This window comes from Camelina sativa, chromosome 7 (genome assembly GCF_000633955.1).
Source record: "Camelina sativa cultivar DH55 chromosome 7, Cs, whole genome shotgun sequence".
NCBI lineage: Eukaryota > Viridiplantae > Streptophyta > Magnoliopsida > Brassicales > Brassicaceae > Camelina > Camelina sativa.
Window position 1 is genome coordinate 18,753,789 of NC_025691.1, and position 19,535 is coordinate 18,773,323.

Below are 19,535 nucleotides of genomic sequence, written 5' to 3' on the forward strand. Positions count from 1 at the left end.
CGACGACTGAAAAAACACATAATAATGTATCGTCGGTTTAAATTATCCTCTCTTGTTATTTTGTCGGCATCAACCGGTTTAACTATTTTCAAAATCTCCACCGGCCGACGAAATACAACGGCAATGATTAGTAACACAAACAAAAGAAAGTATTACAAATTGTACGGCTTTGATTTTTTACCAATCACAAAAAAATTATCAAAAACTTTATTAAAAGTTTTATTCTCAGCTTTTTTATACAACTTTCATATATAGTTTTTTCTTATAACTTTACACTATTCCGTAAAAGCTTACAGTTTCAACTTACAACTTTTCTATCCCACTTTAAATTTAATTTACAGCTTTAACTACGTTACTAACTACGTTACCAATCAAACTTAATGTTTATAGTTTTCCTTAAGTAATTTAGTAGTATTAATTAAATTAAAAGAAGTAGAGAGACGATAGACAAGAAATGGATTTTATGGGGGAAAGCATAAGGTGTGGTTCTCGAGGACAAAAACGGTCTCACCCGTCTCTGCCTCGGCTCTTTCTCCTTCTCCCATTAAAATATAAAGACAAATCTCTATTCCAGATCTCGATCACTACCATTTCGTTTTCTTCTTTTCTTTGGATATATAATCACATTTTGATAGTCTATGAGTCTATATGGCTTTATATTATATGGTGTTCAAATAAAATGAGTTTATGGCTTTATAAGCTTTTGCTAAACTCATAGTAAAAAGTTAGTTAAAGAGATTCAATAAACTTGTTTTGGATTCTAATCAAGAATCAAAACTTCTAAACAGCTCGACTTGTGCAGATTTGAATCGATTACACTATCCTTTTTTTTTTTTTGATCCAGTTATTGACATATATAATCTTTTGAAGCTATATAAACATTTTGCTAACTATACAAACGTGTTCAATTTTATTTATACTACATAAACCCCCTACTCTTAATTGTTTTAACAAATCTAATTATACGGTGATGTTCTGTATCTTGCTGAACTATGTCTGATACATACAAATACAATACGGCGGTTAAATCATCAATCAGAAGATTTTTATATGTGCTGACTGCTGCGCCTGACACATTTTTTTTTCTTTAATAAAGGAAGCTTAGGAGGAGAAAGGGTGGGCCAATGGGCGTGAAGAAACAGGGCCTTAAACACGTGGTTTGTTAAGGCCCACATCACGTGTAAGTGCCATTGCCTATTCTCTTCCTCCACTCTCGTGACTTCCTCCTCTGCCTCTTCGATTTTTTTCTTCTTTACTTTTTACCTTTTAGATATTAAAATCTCTGGTTTTCAAAAAAAAAAAAAAAAAAAAAAAAAGATATTAAAATCTCTAATTTCCTTCATGTTTGTCTCGTTATTTTCGTGAAGACAGATAAAATATATATATTTTTTCAACATATCTTTTGGTCAAATGTCTCATTTCTTAAATTAGCAAATTTTCAGTTTAACTTTTTTTTTGTTTAATTTAATTTTGTTTGATCAGTTTCTGTATCTAAATAACGACTACATGTAATGCTTTAGCTAATCTTATTCAATACATAAATTGATAATAGAATAGTTAGGTATTTTGTATCTCACATTCTATTTTTTTTTAGTTAATTTTAACTAATTCTGTTAAAATGATTGTTTTTGGGTATTGAATTAACTTTTGGTTAAGTTCATTGGTTAATAAATTTCATTTTATTTGAGGTCACTAATACATTTTCATATTGCACTTCGAGTCTCCAAGTAGCCGCCATCAAAAATAGATATTGTTGCCAAGAAAGATAGATAAAAAAACATTTTTGAAAAGAAAAACATTATAAAAAAAAAAACCATTTCTCAAAATTTCTCATTTCTTTTGCCACCCTTGTAAACTTGAGCCCTCTATTTTATTGGTCGTGGCCTATATTATATATATCCCAAAATCTGATTGTGGATATGTGATTACTGATTTATGAACATCAGATTCCGAAGGAAACCATACAAAAAAAAAGAAAAAAAGAGAGAGATCAATTCCTTCGGAATCTGATGTTCATAAAGCAGTAATCACATATCCACAATCAGATTTTGGGATATATATAGGCCACGACCAATAAAATAGAGGGCTCAAGTTTATATACACGTCTCATTATGATGGTTGTTTACTTGTTTATATTTGGGGCAAAGATAAGAATAGCTGAATAGGGGCCCAAATCATAAGAGCAGCTACAAGGAGAAGAGATCAAGAGAGCCCAAATCATAGGAGCAGCTACAAGAAAAGATCAAGAGCGCCCAAATTGTAGCGCCAATATTCACGAAGAGGATCCGCTTATGGTTCTTACTTCTAACTATTGTAAATCAATACGAGTTAGCTTAATGCAGGTGATTGTAATATGCAAAAATGAAGATGACCTTATAGGCCACGTACGCTGTTTTAATCAGCCTTAAAACACATATATATGCATCCATCCTTCATTCGCATGCTAATGAAATCGACGTATAAACTACTATTCCATGACTTCAAAGGTTACAAATTTCCAAAAATGTACGTTTATAGAGAGAGAGAGAGAGAGAGTTTTTGAGGTTGTAAAGAAAAATGGATCCTTAAATTTTTTTTCCTCATAAGAATAGACCGTAAGTGAATATTTCTAAATTTAAACAATATGCATGCATGATGGCGCGCGTTGTTAAATTACATATTACGATAATTACGCAGTTTAAACCTTTGAACAATATGCATGCATGATTTAATCTATATTATATAACCTCTTTCATAGCTTGGATTTGCTGTCAAAATTGTAACGTAAAGTGGCCAAAAAAGTTTGTATGTGGTGTGATTTTATCCTATATAGTTTTGGATTTGGAGGCAGTTACTTCTAAGTTCTAACTATTGTAAATCAATACGAGTTAGCTTAATGTAGGTGATTGTAATATGCAAGAATGAAGATGAGTAGATGACCTTAGTTTGAATCCATCGCTGTTTATAGGTCACGTACGCTGTTTTAATCAGCCTTAAAACACTATATATGCATCCATCCTTCATTCGCATGCTAATGAAATCAACGTATAACTACTATTCCATGACTTCAAAGGTTACAAATTTCCAAAAATGTTTACGTTATAGAGAGAGAGTTTTTGAGGTTGTAAAGAAAAACGGATCCTTACATTTTTTTTTCTCATAATAATAGACCGTAATTGAATATTTCTAAATTTAAACAATATGCATGCATGATGCATGGCCTTGTTAAATTACATATTACGATAATTACGCAGTTATTATTCTTTACTCAATTTTGTACAAATATTTAATCTATATTATATAACCTCTTTCACAGCCTGGATTTGCTATCAAATTTGCAACGTAACGTGGCCAAAAAAGTTTGTATGTGGTGCGATTTTATCCTATATAGTTTTATGAGGCTTAGAAAGTCTCACATCTTTTCGGATAACATGGGGGTGGAAGTAGACACATCACATCACATCATATCATGTACAGAAGAAAATGGTAAACAATAAGATTCGTTTACTCTCCAAAACGACGAAACACTTTAATATGTACATAACAACGGAAGTGTCGTTGTTTTTAGGCGTGCACTATATATATATATATATATATAGCTCTATGTCGATTTTGAAATGGACCGTCCAAGAAGAAATACAAATTCTCTTTAGAGACTTCAACTTTGAGAGTGGCATGGACCAATCTTTAGAATAATGACATTAACCAATCTTCAAACAGCCAAAAATCGCAATAATCATAATGATGGGACACGTTGTGTTTTGGTATCGCACTTTCTCCACTTTTTTCTGTTCCTCTTTAATTTTTTTTTTCTACTTCCAAATCATTTAGGTATCAATTCATATCAGTTACCAGTCCACGATTACCAATCTTTATCGAATTTCCCGTTTGAGTTGCAATTATGGTCGAAACAATTCTTGTAGATAAGATTTCATACAGCATAACGAGAAAGCTAATTTGTTTGATACAGCGTTTTCAGTTCTGTTTGATTTTTGGCATTGTAGACACATAAAAAGTATTTACAGTATGTTCTTGTGTCGTTGTCCATTATGTGTCAGCTTCGAATTGATTTTTAAAAAATACTTAAATGTGAAAAACGAAACTCAAATAGATTAAACTATGTATAGTAAAAGTTTCATAAAATTTCACGTTACGTCGTAAGTTATTACGTTATTTATAAATGTTGGGAGTATTATGTAAAAACAGTTTATATGTCCGAAATATAATCACTTTGCAAATTACCAATATTATATTTTTTTCCTCCTACACAACATGCCAACATGGGATAATGCTATAATAAGCAATAGCATCGATCACTCGAAACTAAAATGATTGTATCATTGAATAATCAAAAGTGATACAGTCAACATGAAACGATCATTAATTACTTTTGTGTGATTATTTCAATAAATTACTGGTTTGCAAAAAGCATCAAATCATTCATCAGATCGCAAGAGATAGTATTTTGTGTTCAAATGTCATTTTCATGAATTGGTGAAATCCATGGATATTATCTTAAGTTAGTGGAGATATGAATATTAAAATGGATAGTGTATATATCAAATTGCGTGAAATTCACCTGAATAGTTGCATATATATTTGTCTTTTCCTGATATATATGTTATGTTTTTGGTTTCTTAATTAAAAATATATTAAAATACATTGATGTTCAGATAGAATTTTTTGTCTTTCGAATGGTTAAAATTTGATCTCTGGTGAAGAATCTCGTTTGCTAGAGAGATAACTAGTAAGCATAGAGTAAGAGGTTCGTCTCTATTGATGAAATCCTCAAATGAAACTCAAATTCGTTTCAGTTTGAGAAGAAAAAAAACAAAAACAAACAAACAAAGAATGGGAGAAAGATAGCCGGATTTGAGATGGGAACAAAAGCTGATCATACGTGTGTGGAGGCAAAGTGAGACAGCTATATTATATGTCGATCAGATTTATAAAGAGCCAATCTCATGTGATCCTTGCCAATTCTTATTTTTCTTCTTCTCTTCTTTCAATTTTTTTGTTTTTGGTTGATCGTATATAACATGGAAAACCCCCTACAAATTAAGGAGTATATACATGAGATAAGATAGACGACAAAATGAGATTTATAGATTGACAGATCAGAGATGTTAAAGCATTATCAGAAAACATATTTTTTGAATGTATACTTCATAAAAGTTCAATAAAGAAAAATTCACGCTTGATAGCTTTTATTATATGAAACAGTATGATTATGAAAACATGCATGTAAATAATGATAAAAACATAGAAATAAACTTTTAAAGGCCATCATGTCTACGAACATAAGTATATTTTAGAGTACCAAGTACCGACCAATCATTGGAAAAAGATGAAACCCACAAGATACATATGGATTATTCTATATTTATAGTAGTTTAATGTATGCATATTATGTATTAAATAATATGTCCATGATTAGGATGTATCTGCATAAATAATTTATCAGGCAGTCTGTGATATTCTTAAATATATATGAAATCTGAGTCTCTGAGACCATATCTCCACTTTACACATACACGATAACAATTTAAACCATAATCGTTAATTTGTTTTCACACCAGGTATCTTTAAAGTTTAAACTTTAAACCAGTCGAACTTTAACTGTAGTATAGTCTAGACGATATTAATGTGATACATAGAACGTGCTTTTATCAGTATATGATTGCAAGTTGCAACAGTTAGAATTTGGTAAACTCCAGAGTATAATGCGAAACTTCTGTAATTGACGTATAGAAAACATTGATACGTTTAAGAAAACACTTAAACTTCTGTCTTCTGTTTAAATATGAAAATTATAAATGGATTATGTCATTGTGTCCATGTTATATATATATATATATATATATATATAACATTTTTAATTGGTTAGTCTTGTAATATCAACATGCATTAATATAAAACGTGAAGAAGTGCACATATACGAATATGAGGGACATAAGCTATCGAGCCATTAAAAGAAAAAAATAATTTCATCATATAAAATAGTTTCTAGATGAAAGAGACATCACCTTCAGAAAAACAAATATTTTTTCTTTTAAATTCGACCACTTTATGATTAACTTAACATAAATGATAAATCCTGATGTCAGAATGATTTTAAAAAAGAAAAGGAATGAACCTAATTATCGTGAGGACATTACAGCTTGGTTACACTTTATGTTACTTGATACTACTATTCATAATTGAAAAATAATAGCTACCTACACGAATTATTGAAAAAAAATAGGTATGGTCACATATGACAAGTCTACTATTGTATACTCAACTACATGAAATATATGTATTACATGACCACATGCATAAACTATATGATGTTATGCGGTCAACATCATAGACATATATGCCAGTACACCGGTCAACTGACTCCGGCAAAGACCGACATTGACTCCGGCGTTGACCAACACTAACAAAAAAAAAATTTAAATTAAAAAAAAAAAAATTATTATACTAAATCATTTATGGGTTTTCATGATTAAAAGAAATATTCTATTCAATATCGAAATATTTTTTATATATCTCTAATATATTCATTCTTATAATTAGTTACTTTTTCTTTTTCAAGCTAAAGTAAATAGTTTAATAAAAATCATTTATAATTATTTTCAAGATATAAAAATCATTTATAATTATTTTCAAGATATAAAAATCATTTATAATTATTTTCAAGATATATATATATCTCATAATCAGATTATTTAAATACTACAAAATCAATAAAATCAAATTCAACTACTTTCATTAGAAAATCATATGCAAAATATTGAGTATATGACTCTTTACTCTAAATTTTGCATGTTAACTGTTATACAAAATTTTACACTCTTTACTTTAAAATTTACATACTCAAAATAACATATAAACAACAACAAAAAAAATCACAATATTTACTTTTAACATATGAACATTTTCATTCTATCCTCTTTTACACAATTACAATATGTTAAATTAATTTTTAGAAATTTTTTTAAGGTTTCGATTCTCTATTTTACATTCAGGATATATTTAGGAAAAAAAAAATTTAGATATTGTATTAAATTTGTTTTTCATATCTAATATCTATTCAATATTGTAATATCTAATATCTTTTAACTATTCAATATCTAAATGATTTTATATCTTGAAGATAATTATAAATGAATTTTTATATCTTGAAAATAATTATAAATAATTTTTATTAAACTATTTACTTTAGCTTGAAAAATAAAAAGTAACTAATTATAAAAATGAATATATTAGAAATATATAAAAAATATTTCGATATTGAATAGAATATTTCTTTTAGTCATGAAAACCCATAAATGATTTAGTATACTAATTTATTATTTTTATTTTAATTTAGAATATATTTTTTGTTAGTGTTGGTCAACGCCGAAGTCAATGTCGGTCTTCACCGGAGTCAGTTGACCGGTGTAATGGCATATATGTCTATGATGTTGACCGCATAATATCATATAGTTTATGCATGTGGTCATGTAATACATATACTTCGTGTAGTTGAGTATATAATAGTATATTTGGCATGTGTGACCATGTATTCTCCATTACTTCGTGTAGCTAGCCATCTTTTTTCTTCATAATTTATAATCATTTATAATTTATTAGAGGGAGATATTTATCATTTATGGGTAGTAAAAAGAAGAAGAGAAGACTCGATGAAAATGAAAGTCACTGGGTTGGTTGGCACTAGAGAGTGGGATTGGTGTGCAAAAAGGGAGGTAGAGTCCCCACATCCATGTGATGTGCATTCGGACGATCTCATTCCCCAAACTCTCTCTAGTCACTTGCAATCCATTTCTGACGCATGCGAAAATTCTACACGAGCTAGCACTCGTTCTAATATTGATGTATCTCCAAACTTTTATTTCTTACATACGTTAATAAGTGATGAGAATTAGATTTGATCAAGAAGTTTAAACCGGTTTTGGTTTATACTTGTTGGGACTATAACCGACAAGTGAGCTAATTTTGAATCAGTTTTGGTTTTGGTTCAAGATTCTGTTTTCGGTTAATAGGATTGTTGTATCAAAGTATGCCTACAAAGATAGTGAACTGCAATTGCCAGTCGAGACATAGAGATCATAATCGGCATCCCAATAGCCCACAAAAATCTCATGCGTCCTTTTTTAAGTTGACTTCTCCCTTTCAAATTTTTAGTATATATATATATATATATATATATTTTCTATAGTGCAATATATTCACAATATATATATATATATACTACAAATTGACGTCATATAATTCAAAATGAATCGTCACATCATTTCAATTTTGATACATTTTCGATTTTTTTATACTACAAAAAATGAACTAGCGGTTACGATTTGATGTGTTGTACATCTGCAGATAATACACAAACAAACGCTTATTCAAACAAATAAGTTTTGGATGGTACTTATGCACCATTAGATTTTGTGTTAGCGATTTTGATCCGCACAATTGCGTCTTGAAAGCCAGTATGCCTGATAAACACTATAAAATTGGGAAATCGTGGCGATGATGAAAACACACATACAACCATAAAAACAGATACTGTATCTTCAAAATTTAAAAGGAAATACTGAAATAGTGATCCACTTCATTCTTTTTTTTATCATGTGTCATCTCTACACAAACTTAGGTGAATAGTTCATACTATTAAACAAAATCATATTTTCTATATATAGTATGCGAATAAAATTAAATTATACTAGAATACATCTTGTGCTACAAAATGGATTGATGTTTTCTCCAAAAATTGATAGTAATTTATTTTAAGATATTATATTGTTTAAGATAGTATTTGCTTTTAATACTGAAATACGTACATACATCTTTGTAAATTTGATATGTATATTTTGTATGTATGTTATCAAATAAACAAATTGAATGATAGCAGAAAAAAAAAATAGTATGTAAATTAGATGGTTGTGTAATTGAATTTAGTTTTTTAAAACTACGTTCGATACACTCTTTTTGTTTTTTCTTCGATTAATAATGCTTCTAGGCTCATGGCCGCATAAATTAACCTCACTTAGAAGAATGGTTTTTTTTTTTTTTTTTTTATAGTCCATTTACGTAATGTTTAATTTGTTCATGTTCATGTTCATGTTCGTTCTCTCCTAGTGTTCGTTCGATTGACAAAAAGTTAAAAGTTACCGAAATGGTAGATTTGGTAAACTAGAATGAGTGTCGGTTGAAGCATTGTCACATCTTCAAGATATCAAATTCCCAAGATATTACTAAATAATGAACCGGAATCCAGAAACTCAATCCGGTCCACGTAAACCAAATCTGGTTTAACTCGTGGCTGGTAAAACAGTAGACGTCACAGTCGCGTTCCTTTATAGATCTCGTACGGACAAGAGCCACTATAAAGCACCCAATTAATTTTATAAACCCAAAAAAGCCTATAAATATTATTGCCCTCTTGGTTAATACCATTTTCAACACTTACACAAGTTTACTTACAACAAACAAAATATATTAAACATAATTAACTATTACAAGCAAAAACACTCAAGAACATGGAGGAGGAGCAGAGCAAGAACAAGATCAGTGAAGAAGAAAAAGCACTTCATGGAAGACGAACCCGACCAAAGGGTGGAATGATCACCATGCCCTTCATCTTCGGTACGACAATATACTATATATTCAATTTATTTGATCTTTCGTAAAAAAAATTATGAAGCTGATAATAATCTCTAATGATATAATTAGCGAACGAGATATGTGAGAAGTTGGCGGTGGTTGGGTTTCACGCAAACATGATAAGCTATTTAACAACACAGCTTCACCTTCCGTTAACCAAAGCAGCCAATACTCTCACAAACTTCGCCGGAACTTCCAGTCTTACTCCTCTTATCGGTGCCTTTGTCGCCGACTCTTTTGCCGGCCGCTTCTGGACCATCACTTTTGCTTCCATCATCTACCAAACAGTAAGTTTATACACAACTAAATGAGTCAGTACTAAACCATTGTAATAAACTAAGGTTTAGTGTCTTTATGACCAGACTTGATCTAGTAGTTTCCGTTTTCTAGATCATTCTTTATTATTCTAACGAGAAAATATATTGTAAAATATAGGGGATGACGTTGCTTACGGTATCGGCAATCGTACCGACGCTAAGGCCACCACCATGTCACGGAGAAGAGGTTTGTGTAGTAGCAGACACAGCACAATTGAGTATATTGTACGTAGCTCTTCTTCTTGGAGCTCTCGGGTCGGGTGGGATCCGACCATGTGTTGTTGCTTTTGGTGCTGATCAGTTCGACGAGTCGGATCCTAATCAAACCACCAAAACCTGGAAGTACTTCAACTGGTATATTTTTATATCTTTCTACGTGTCAATAATTAAAACCTTTAATAGATTCCTGAAGATTTTAATAACTGTTCAAATTGGCTGTAAATTAAGGTTTTTAATTATTGAAATAGTACTAGGATTACCTAGCATGTTTGAAACATATACTACTGTATTTTTGTCTTAAACTAAGAGACTATATAGCTAACATGACTTTGTAACATAAGTACATAACTATTCAATTAAAAAATTGCAGCTATTAGCTACTTAATCATTTTCTATTAAAAAGTTTTTTAGACGTTTACTGTGATCATATATTTATGGGAGATTCTCAAAAATAGCACAAAAATAAGTTTTTGTTCTAAAATTAGCACAACATCCCTAAAATTTCAAAAATAGCACCAATTAATCTATGAAAATTAAATCCTAAATTCAAAATACTAAACCCTACCTCTCAAAACTATAACCTAAATGTGAAATTGAGAACCCAAACTTAAAAAACAAAATTCTAAAAATTAATTTTAAATATTTTAATGTGTTAAATAGTGCTATTTTTAGAAAATTATGTAATGTTTGCTAAGTTTGGAAAAAAAACTTGTTTTAGTGCTATTTTAGGGTATTTCTCTATATTTATTTGCAAGAGTTTTGATGGTAACTCAATGTGTTATTAATCTTCTTCTTACCCGAAAAAAAGAACAAGTTCCTCGCTAGGTTTCAAAATTAAATTGTATAATTTTTTACTTATTCGAATCCGAAATAATGAATTATGTTGATGTGTTGGAAATCTAGGTACTACTTTATTATGGGTGCGGCAGTTTTACTAGCGGTGACGGTTCTTGTGTGGATCCAAGATAACGTTGGGTGGGGTCTAGGTTTAGGCATCCCGACAGTAGCTATGTTCTTATCCGTTATTGCTTTTGCCGGTGGTTTCAAACTTTACCGTCACTTGGATCCCGCGGGTAGTCCGTTTACCCGCTTGATCCAAGTGGGAGTCTCGGCGTTTCGCAAAAGAAAACTGAGGATGGTTTCTGATCCTTCTCTTCTCTATTCCAACAATGAGATTGATGCTCCTATCTCCTTAGATGGTAAACTCACCCATACCAAACATATGAGGTAATATATTCTACTCATGGCTCTTCTTGTGTATGTTCTAATTCATTATCCCTCTTTATAAAAGTTTAATATCAACCTCGGAATGAATATGATTATCGAATTATATTATTATAAGATAGTGTAATTGTTTGACTATTTATCCAGATAGTAGTCACGAGGAGACGTATTAGAATCTGAATCTATAAGAACTGATATTTATGTCAATACGACCTGAAGACTTGAAATCAAATATAGTAACGTAAACAATTGAGTAATCGTACAACAACTCGTCCACTAGGTGAAACCAGACAAATTAGAGGTAAAACCACAAAAATGCATACATCATATATAATTGTAATCGGTGATTCATTGTAGAGAAAGGGAAATTCCAAAAACAAGAAGACAACATATATTAAAAGTTGTCATTTTCTTTTGGCATATGCATGAGCAATAATTGGATTTATTGGACCCATTTCGAAAATAGTAAGACTTAGATAATCAAATAGTAAATGACTGGCTAAAATTCTTTTCATGTGTCAATTATTTTTCTTGCTTAATTTTCAAAACATAATACTTTGAATGGTTGTAGATTTTAAAATGAAATTTTGAAATTGTTTTTGTTTTAAAATTATCTATTCAAGTTCTCACATGTTTCGTTATCCTACCTACTAAATATTTTTTTTCTTCTTTATAATATTCTTCTATTAAAACTAAAACTATTTTATTTGAATGTTTTAAAGAAAAATCATACATCAAAAACTAACACTACAATCTCAAGAAAGTAAAACCAAATTATAATATTAACAACACATCCTAACATTTTTACCAATCCCATATATTAAAACCAAAATATAATTGCATTTATCTTATAATTAACTAACTCTCTACTCTTATATTGTAGTTTCTTGGACAAGGCGGCAATAGTGACAGAGCAAGACAATATGAAACCAGGTCAAATCCCCAACTATTGGAGGCTAAGCACAGTCCACCGGATCGAAGAGCTCAAATCAGTGATCCGAATGGGTCCAATAGGAGCCTCAGGGATTCTCCTAATCACAGCCTATGCTCAACAAGGAACTTTCTCATTACAACAAGCCAAAACCATGAACCGTCACCTCACAAAATCTTTCCAAATCCCAGCCGGTTCAATGTCCGTCTTCACCACTGTCGCGATGCTCAGCACAATCATCTTTTACGACCGCGTTTTCGTCAAGGTAATCCGTAAATTCACGGGACGCGAGAGAGGTATCACTTACCTCACCCGTATGGGAATCGGATTCGTAATCTCGATCATCGCCACGCTTGTTGCTGGATTCATCGAGATCAAGAGGAAACAAGTCGCGGTCGAACATGGCCTTCTCGATAAGCCTCACACGATTGTTCCAATCTCGTTTCTTTGGTTGGTTCCTCAGTATGGTCTCCATGGAGTCGCCGAGGCTTTCATGTCCATTGGACATTTAGAGTTCCTCTACGATCAGGTAATGTAACCACACTATACAAGCAGAGAGTTAGTTAGGAGTATAACTAACTAACTAACTAACTAACTTTTATAACTGAATAACTAACGATTTAATCACTCATTTGATATCAGGCGCCGGAGAGTATGAGGAGCACGGCGACGGCACTTTTTTGGATGGCGATATCGATAGGAAACTATACGAGTACTTTGCTAGTGACTCTGGTTCATAAATTCAGTGCTAAACCAGACGGGAGCAATTGGTTACCGGATAACAATTTGAACCGAGGGAGGCTTGAGTATTTTTACTGGTTAATAACTCTGTTACAAGTAGTTAATTTCGTGTATTATCTATGGTGCGCCAAGATTTACACGTATAAACCGGTTCAGGTACATCATAGCAAAGAAGAGAGTAGTAGTCCGGTTAAGGAGGAATTACAATTGTCTACTAAGAGTTTAGTTGATGCATGAGACTTGGGTTTGGATTGTGTAATGTTAAAATTAGTATAGTTTGTAATGTATTTATCAATTCAATAAAATATTACAGAAAGAATTACTTTGTCGAATAGATTTTGTTCAATACGTTTGCAATCAGATCCATGACTAAAATAACAAATGTAATCCATATTTAATTTGAATCTTCACACACATATCATCACTACCGCAAGAAGATGGTATCTCGTAGGGATCAATATAGGAAACGATCGAAGGTGTCTAAGGATACTTTTCTTTCCTTCATGTGGACTGGTTCGCTCAAGACTCTTGTTTTTTCATCTTCGTCTTCCTAGAATCCGCCTTCATCCGTCTTGCATTTGTTTGTCACCGTTGTCGACAAAGATTGTCTTTCGTGGACGAAGGTGACAAGCAAACAAAGAGAGAGGAAGACCATCACAAAGAAGAAGAAAGATGAAAGAAAAATAAACAAATAAAAACTTAACCAAATCAAAAACTGTTATTCATCACAGCCGTACAAGTCCATAACCAGTCTAAGAAACTTAAAAACCGGTGTAGAAAATATAACGATTTGATTATGAGACAATAAAACAAAATATTCTAACATTGCGTTAGATTTGTATGATCAAGAGGGTTTCTAACGGAGCTATAGAACAAAAGCTTAACACTCCTTGAAAACGAATCACCATTAAAGAGCATTGGAATGAAACTCATTTCTTTGGAATAAAAACTGAACAGTGAAGAAGAAGAAGCTTACCAAGTCTGAAGAAACTGACATAAAATAGTGATATATCATGATTTTTGTGATTTTTAACCATGATATAAAGAGTCTTTTAAAATCTTTTGATGTGTTTTTAGGTTCTTTGTGATTGTTTACAAGTCTTATAGAATTTAACATGGATGAGAGCATAATAAAGCAAAAATAGGAGGATTTGGAGCACATTAGAGCATTGAGGCTAAGCTGTGAAGTTAAGAGACAAATTCAGAAGGATGCATCGACCGATACAAGTGATGGCGCCGATCGATGATGTATCCACAAGATGAATCCAAAAAATTTCCAAAGTTTCGAAGATTTACAAAACCGCTCTAAAGTTTTCCATATTTGTATCATTAGTCCCTAGACGTGTTTTAGGAATATAAATAGATTTTCTAGGTCATTTTTTATACGTAAGCTTTATTTTTCCCTGTAACTTTTGAGAGAGAGATTTTTAGAGAGATTTTGGAGTGAAGAATCAAAACTCCTTCAGAGAAGATTCAGACTCCTTTACATCTTCTTTTAATTTCTTAATGCAATTTATTCAGAATATGATTTATGTTTCATTGATTATGTCTGAGTAGATATGCTTGTTAGGTTTAGCATTTCTCATTAGGGATTTCATGGATTGTTAGATTGATTGATTGTTTGGATTCATTATCTTTCTTGTTCATCACCATATGTTGTTTTAAATGCTAGATCTTTGATTAGTCATCTGAATTTAGATCTTAGGATTATTGATTGAAATGAGAATATAATTGATTTTCCTAACAAAAACTTTGGTGAGCAAAATTATTTTTTGCAACGAGATTTGAAAATTAGTGATTTTGTGAACTTATCTAAACTTGATTTTATTGCTGGTTTTAAACTTGAATTTTGCAAAAATATTTGTATTTTCGTGTTTTAAATTTAGATAATATTTGCAGTGAAAACTAATTTATTTTACAATTGTATTTAGAGTTCAAGAACGTTGCTTAATTGTTGAATCCTGCTTGATTAATTGATTGATCTAATTTTCCATGATTTCGTGTGAATTTTCCTAGGCGTAGCATTTAATCCATTTGAATTTACAACTCTTTTATTTTCTGTTTTTACATTGCTATTTAAACTACAATTTTGGTTTAGCATAATTATATAATATATTTAATTATAATTTATTATATAATATATTTAAATTACAATTTTGGTTTAGCATAATTAAAATATTATTAAATATACTATTTTTCCATTTGACATGTGTCATTTTTTAAACTTAAATCTTATAATTATTTGTTTTTGTTAGTTTCAGTAAAAATAAAAAAAAAATCAAACTTAACTATTCAGAAAAAATCAAAATTAAAATTGCTTAAGTGGCACATCACATTCTTGAAAGATGAGATCAATTTTTTTTGGGCAAAAGATGAGATCAAATTAAAAGAAGAGATCCAACAAAATTTTCCTGCAAAATTCAAAATCACATTTATTTAAGAATTTATATATAAAATTAGTTAAAACCAAAACATACCTAGAGAAAAGTTGTAGAAAATATAAATATGAAAACATTATATAAGAATATATATACTCCCTCTGTTTCAAAAAGAGTGTCATTTTGATATAATGCACACCAAAGTTTTTTCTCTTTCTAAGTAAAAGAGATAAAAAAGAGATTTAATCTTAAAATTTGCAATAGAAACATACAATGACACTTTTTTGTTTCAAGAACAAGTGTTAAAATGATAATATTTGTGAAAGAGAATATATATATATATATATATATATATATATGATGCATATACCTTGTTTTTAATTAGGACTAAGTAACATTTGAATGCATGTACCTTGTTTTCAAGTTTAGTGAAGAGGATGATGATGTTGGTCATATTTTTCCAAAGATCTCAAAATCGCAATCTGCAGCATAACATCAATACAATAAAAGAAGAATTGTTTCCCTCTAGAGCATGACTCCTCAGCCTCAACTTTGAAGCATTTGTTGACACCTCATTAAAAATCTCTACCCTATTAAATTAGAACATTAATACAGCTCACCTGATTTTACTCCTACGTGGACTAAACAAAAGAGAAATGAACGAGAGAGTATTTCTGCCAGAAGGTCTGCAACTGTGGGTATTTTGGATCAACACGGTTTGGGTTTCTCGGTTCTTCGGGTTTTCGGATAATGAAAAATGTTGTCGAACTAACCGTTAAAATTTTTTGGTTCGGTTCGAATAGGTTTTCGGGTTTTTGGGGTAATGGAAAAAGCTTCCGATTTGAACCGAATCAACCATGAAGACGATTAGATGATGAAAACCTCTAATGTTGGATGATGAAAACGGCGACAGATTGATGATGTTTTGATGAATCGGTTACCTGTTCGGTTATGCATAACATAACCCAACCGAATGCATACCCGAACTACTTGCAGAAATGTTTCCGATTGCAACCGATAAATAAACGAACCCAAACCGATTTGTCTAAATCTCGGTTCGGATAAAAGTCACAGGGCGAGGTGTTGACAGTTCATATGTTTATCCAATAAAATTATAACAATAATACATTTTTTTTCCACATAACAATAATACATATCACCTTAATATTTGCCAACATGTCAACATTTCAATTATATGAATTATTTCAAAAAAAACAAATAGCGATATTTTGATATTTGGGCATCATTCTTCTTTCCTCCGTATGTTCTAAAATATGTAAGAGACACGACGATGAAGATCAATCTAACATTCCAGATATCTCTATCTTTTACAATATATATTTTGTTTTGTTTCTCAAATCCCAGTTAGATCTTTGCTTCGAAAATCTGCCTTCAAATTTTTGTAAAATTAAATTATATTATTTTCGTATAGAGTTGTATTTTAGACCTGCAAGGAGAAAGCTTCTGTGAGATGAAGAAGATGAAGAACAAAGCAAAACAAAGAAGAAGCTCATGATGAAAAAGAAGATGTGTTGTCTTCAAAGAAGTGTTTTGTCAATGACAAGTGTTACTGGGCCTTAAAATTGGTCAAAGTCTAAATTAAGAAGTGTGTTGTGTTAATCATAGTAGGGGCCGACGGTCTATTTCCCCACAAGAAGTACTGTATCGAATCAGATAGATCTCATTCTTTACCCTCGGTCTATATGTCCCCGGAATAAAAGTTCGAAAGCTATATCTCCCCGAATAAAAAGTTCCAAAGCTAAATCTCCACAGTTTAATTTTTCTACATCAATTAACCCATAATCATGGATTATATCGGTTTACTATTTACCTAACCGATTAAGAAAAAAACTAAACCTTCATTATACCAAAGCAAACCCGATTTCGACCCGATTAACTTCGATATCCAAAAACCCCAATTTGCGAAGAACCCTAGATAGTGAAATCCAAAAAATCCCCAATTTGCGAAGAACCCTAGATAGTGAAATCCAAAATCAATATCGAAATTCCTTAGCGAAGACAACAATAATGGCGATTGTCGTTTCAGATGCAGAGTTTGGTGGAGATTTCGACGAAGAAGCCAACGACAGAGATGACTTTCACATCGACCAGTTGGTGAATGAGTTCGTCGATGAACCACCAGTCCGCCATGATGTGTATCCGGAGAGTGATACCGATGAAAACAGTGACGGTACAGAGCCAGTTCACACACATATCAGGCGCGGTGATGGGCATTTGTACGATAAGCAGACATTCTTCAGTGGAGTCGCTTTCAAAGAAGCAGTGACGGACTATGTTCTCAGAACTGGAAACAATCTGAAGCAATACAGGTATGATAAAAACAAAATTGGCTTTATATGTGTTGGTTGTAATGGAGATGATGGTTCACGGTGTGAGTGGAAGGTGTATGCTGCAATTCTGCCAAGTGATAATATGTGGAGGATTAGAAAGTTTAATGATAAGCATAGCTGTATCCCTAATGGAGAATGTGAGATGTTTAAGGTTCCACATATAGCTAGGTTGTTTCTTGATAAGATTAGAGATAATCCTGAGTACTTCATGCCAATGAAAATGGAAGAAATCATAAAGGAAAGGTGGAAGATTAGTGTCACTAGGCATCAATGTCAGGCCGCTAGAAAGAAGGCACTAATTTGGATTGATAAGGAGTATGATGAACAGTTTGCTAGATTAAGAGATTATGCTGCTGAGATATTAGAATCTAACAAGGATTCACATGTAGAGGTTGAATGTGTGACGACTGATGATGGGAAAGACATGTAGGCCTCTAATAGGAATTGATGGTTGCTTCCTAAAGAATAAGGTGAAGGGACAGCTTTTGGTAGCTTTAGGTAGGGATGCAAACAATGGTATTTATCCAATAGCATGGGGGGTGGTTAAAGTTGAAAACACAGACAATTGGGTTTGGTTTATGAAGTTGCTAAAGACTGACCTTGGATTGAATGATGGTGATGGCTTTATACTGATTTCTGATAGGCAAAAGGTAATTTCTTATCTCTTGGCTTGTAATTGATGTTGATAGTTCTTTTGTTTATGGTAACTAACAATGATTATTCTTATTGTTTAGGGATTGATCAAGGCTGTTCAGCTGGAGTTACCAAAAATGGAGCATCGAATGTGTGTGCAACACATCTATGGGAACTTGAAGAAGCATCATGGTAATAAAACCCGAATGAAGCCATTATTGTGGGATTTAGCATGGTCTTACAATGAGGTGGATTACAAGCGGCACTTGGAGAGGATCTACTGCTATGATACTAGTGTGTACAATGATGTCATGAGGACAAATCCAAAAAGTTGGTGCAGGACATTTCACAAGATTGGGAGTTATTGTGAAGATGTTGATAATAACCCCACAGAGTCTTTTAACAGCTCCATTAACAAGGCAAGAGAGAAACCATTCATTGCTATGCTAGAGACAATCAGACGACTTGCGATGGTGAGGATTGCCAAAAGGTCTGCAGAATCTTATTCCCACACAGGTAATTTCCTCATTTTTCTTATAAATGATGATGTTTGTTTATGGTTGTACACGATAATGATTGTGTATGCTTGTTTGCAGGGATTTGTACTCCATATGTTGCATTGTTTCTAGCTAAAGAGCATAAGTATGCATCTGAGTCGAAGGTCAGCTCAAGCACCAATGGAGCATATGAAGTAACGCATGGCTTAGATAAACACAGAGTCTGCCTGAAAAAGATGCTTTGTTCTTGCATGAAGTGGCAGATATGTGGCATCCCATGTGAACATGCCTATGCAGTCATCATCGACAAAACACTTGTAGCTGAGAACTATGTCTGTCAATGGTTCCGGACAGCTATATGGAAAAGGAATTACACCGAAGGCCTCGTTCCACAGAGAGGTCCACGGTTTTGGCCTGAAACAAAGACACCTAATGTGTGTTTACCAGATGAAGATACCGATCAAGCTAAAGAGAAGAAGACAAAGCCTGACAAAAAAAGGAAGAAGGGTGCTAATGAGTCGCCAACTAAGAAGAAACCAAAGGAGAAAAAAAGAATCATGCATTGTGGCATTTGTGGAGCAGCTAATCATAATTCTAGGTTCCACAAGAATGAATTT

General features: G+C 32.0%; 1 protein-coding gene across 1 annotated transcript; it reads left to right on the forward strand.

The window, feature by feature from the left end:
• LOC104701488 (protein NRT1/ PTR FAMILY 3.1-like) lies at positions 9,386-13,378 on the forward strand. The gene is made up of 6 exons (XM_010417178.2): positions 9,386-9,609; positions 9,697-9,914; positions 10,063-10,298; positions 11,067-11,390; positions 12,271-12,847; positions 12,961-13,378. Exons 1-6 carry the CDS (start codon positions 9,504-9,506, stop codon positions 13,294-13,296), a joined length of 1,797 nt encoding a protein of 598 aa, XP_010415480.1. The 5' UTR covers positions 9,386-9,503; the 3' UTR covers positions 13,297-13,378.

Excerpts from the sequence above, each read along its gene's own strand:
- LOC104701488 (XM_010417178.2), top strand. The coding sequence starts at position 9,504 with ATGGAGGAGGAGCAGAGCAAGAACAAGATCAGTGAAGAAGAAAAAGCA. Across the intron at positions 9,610-9,696 it reads CACCATGCCCTTCATCTTCG|CGAACGAGATATGTGAGAAG; the intron begins GTACGACAATAT and ends TGATATAATTAG. Across the intron at positions 12,848-12,960 it reads TAGAGTTCCTCTACGATCAG|GCGCCGGAGAGTATGAGGAG; the intron begins GTAATGTAACCA and ends ATTTGATATCAG.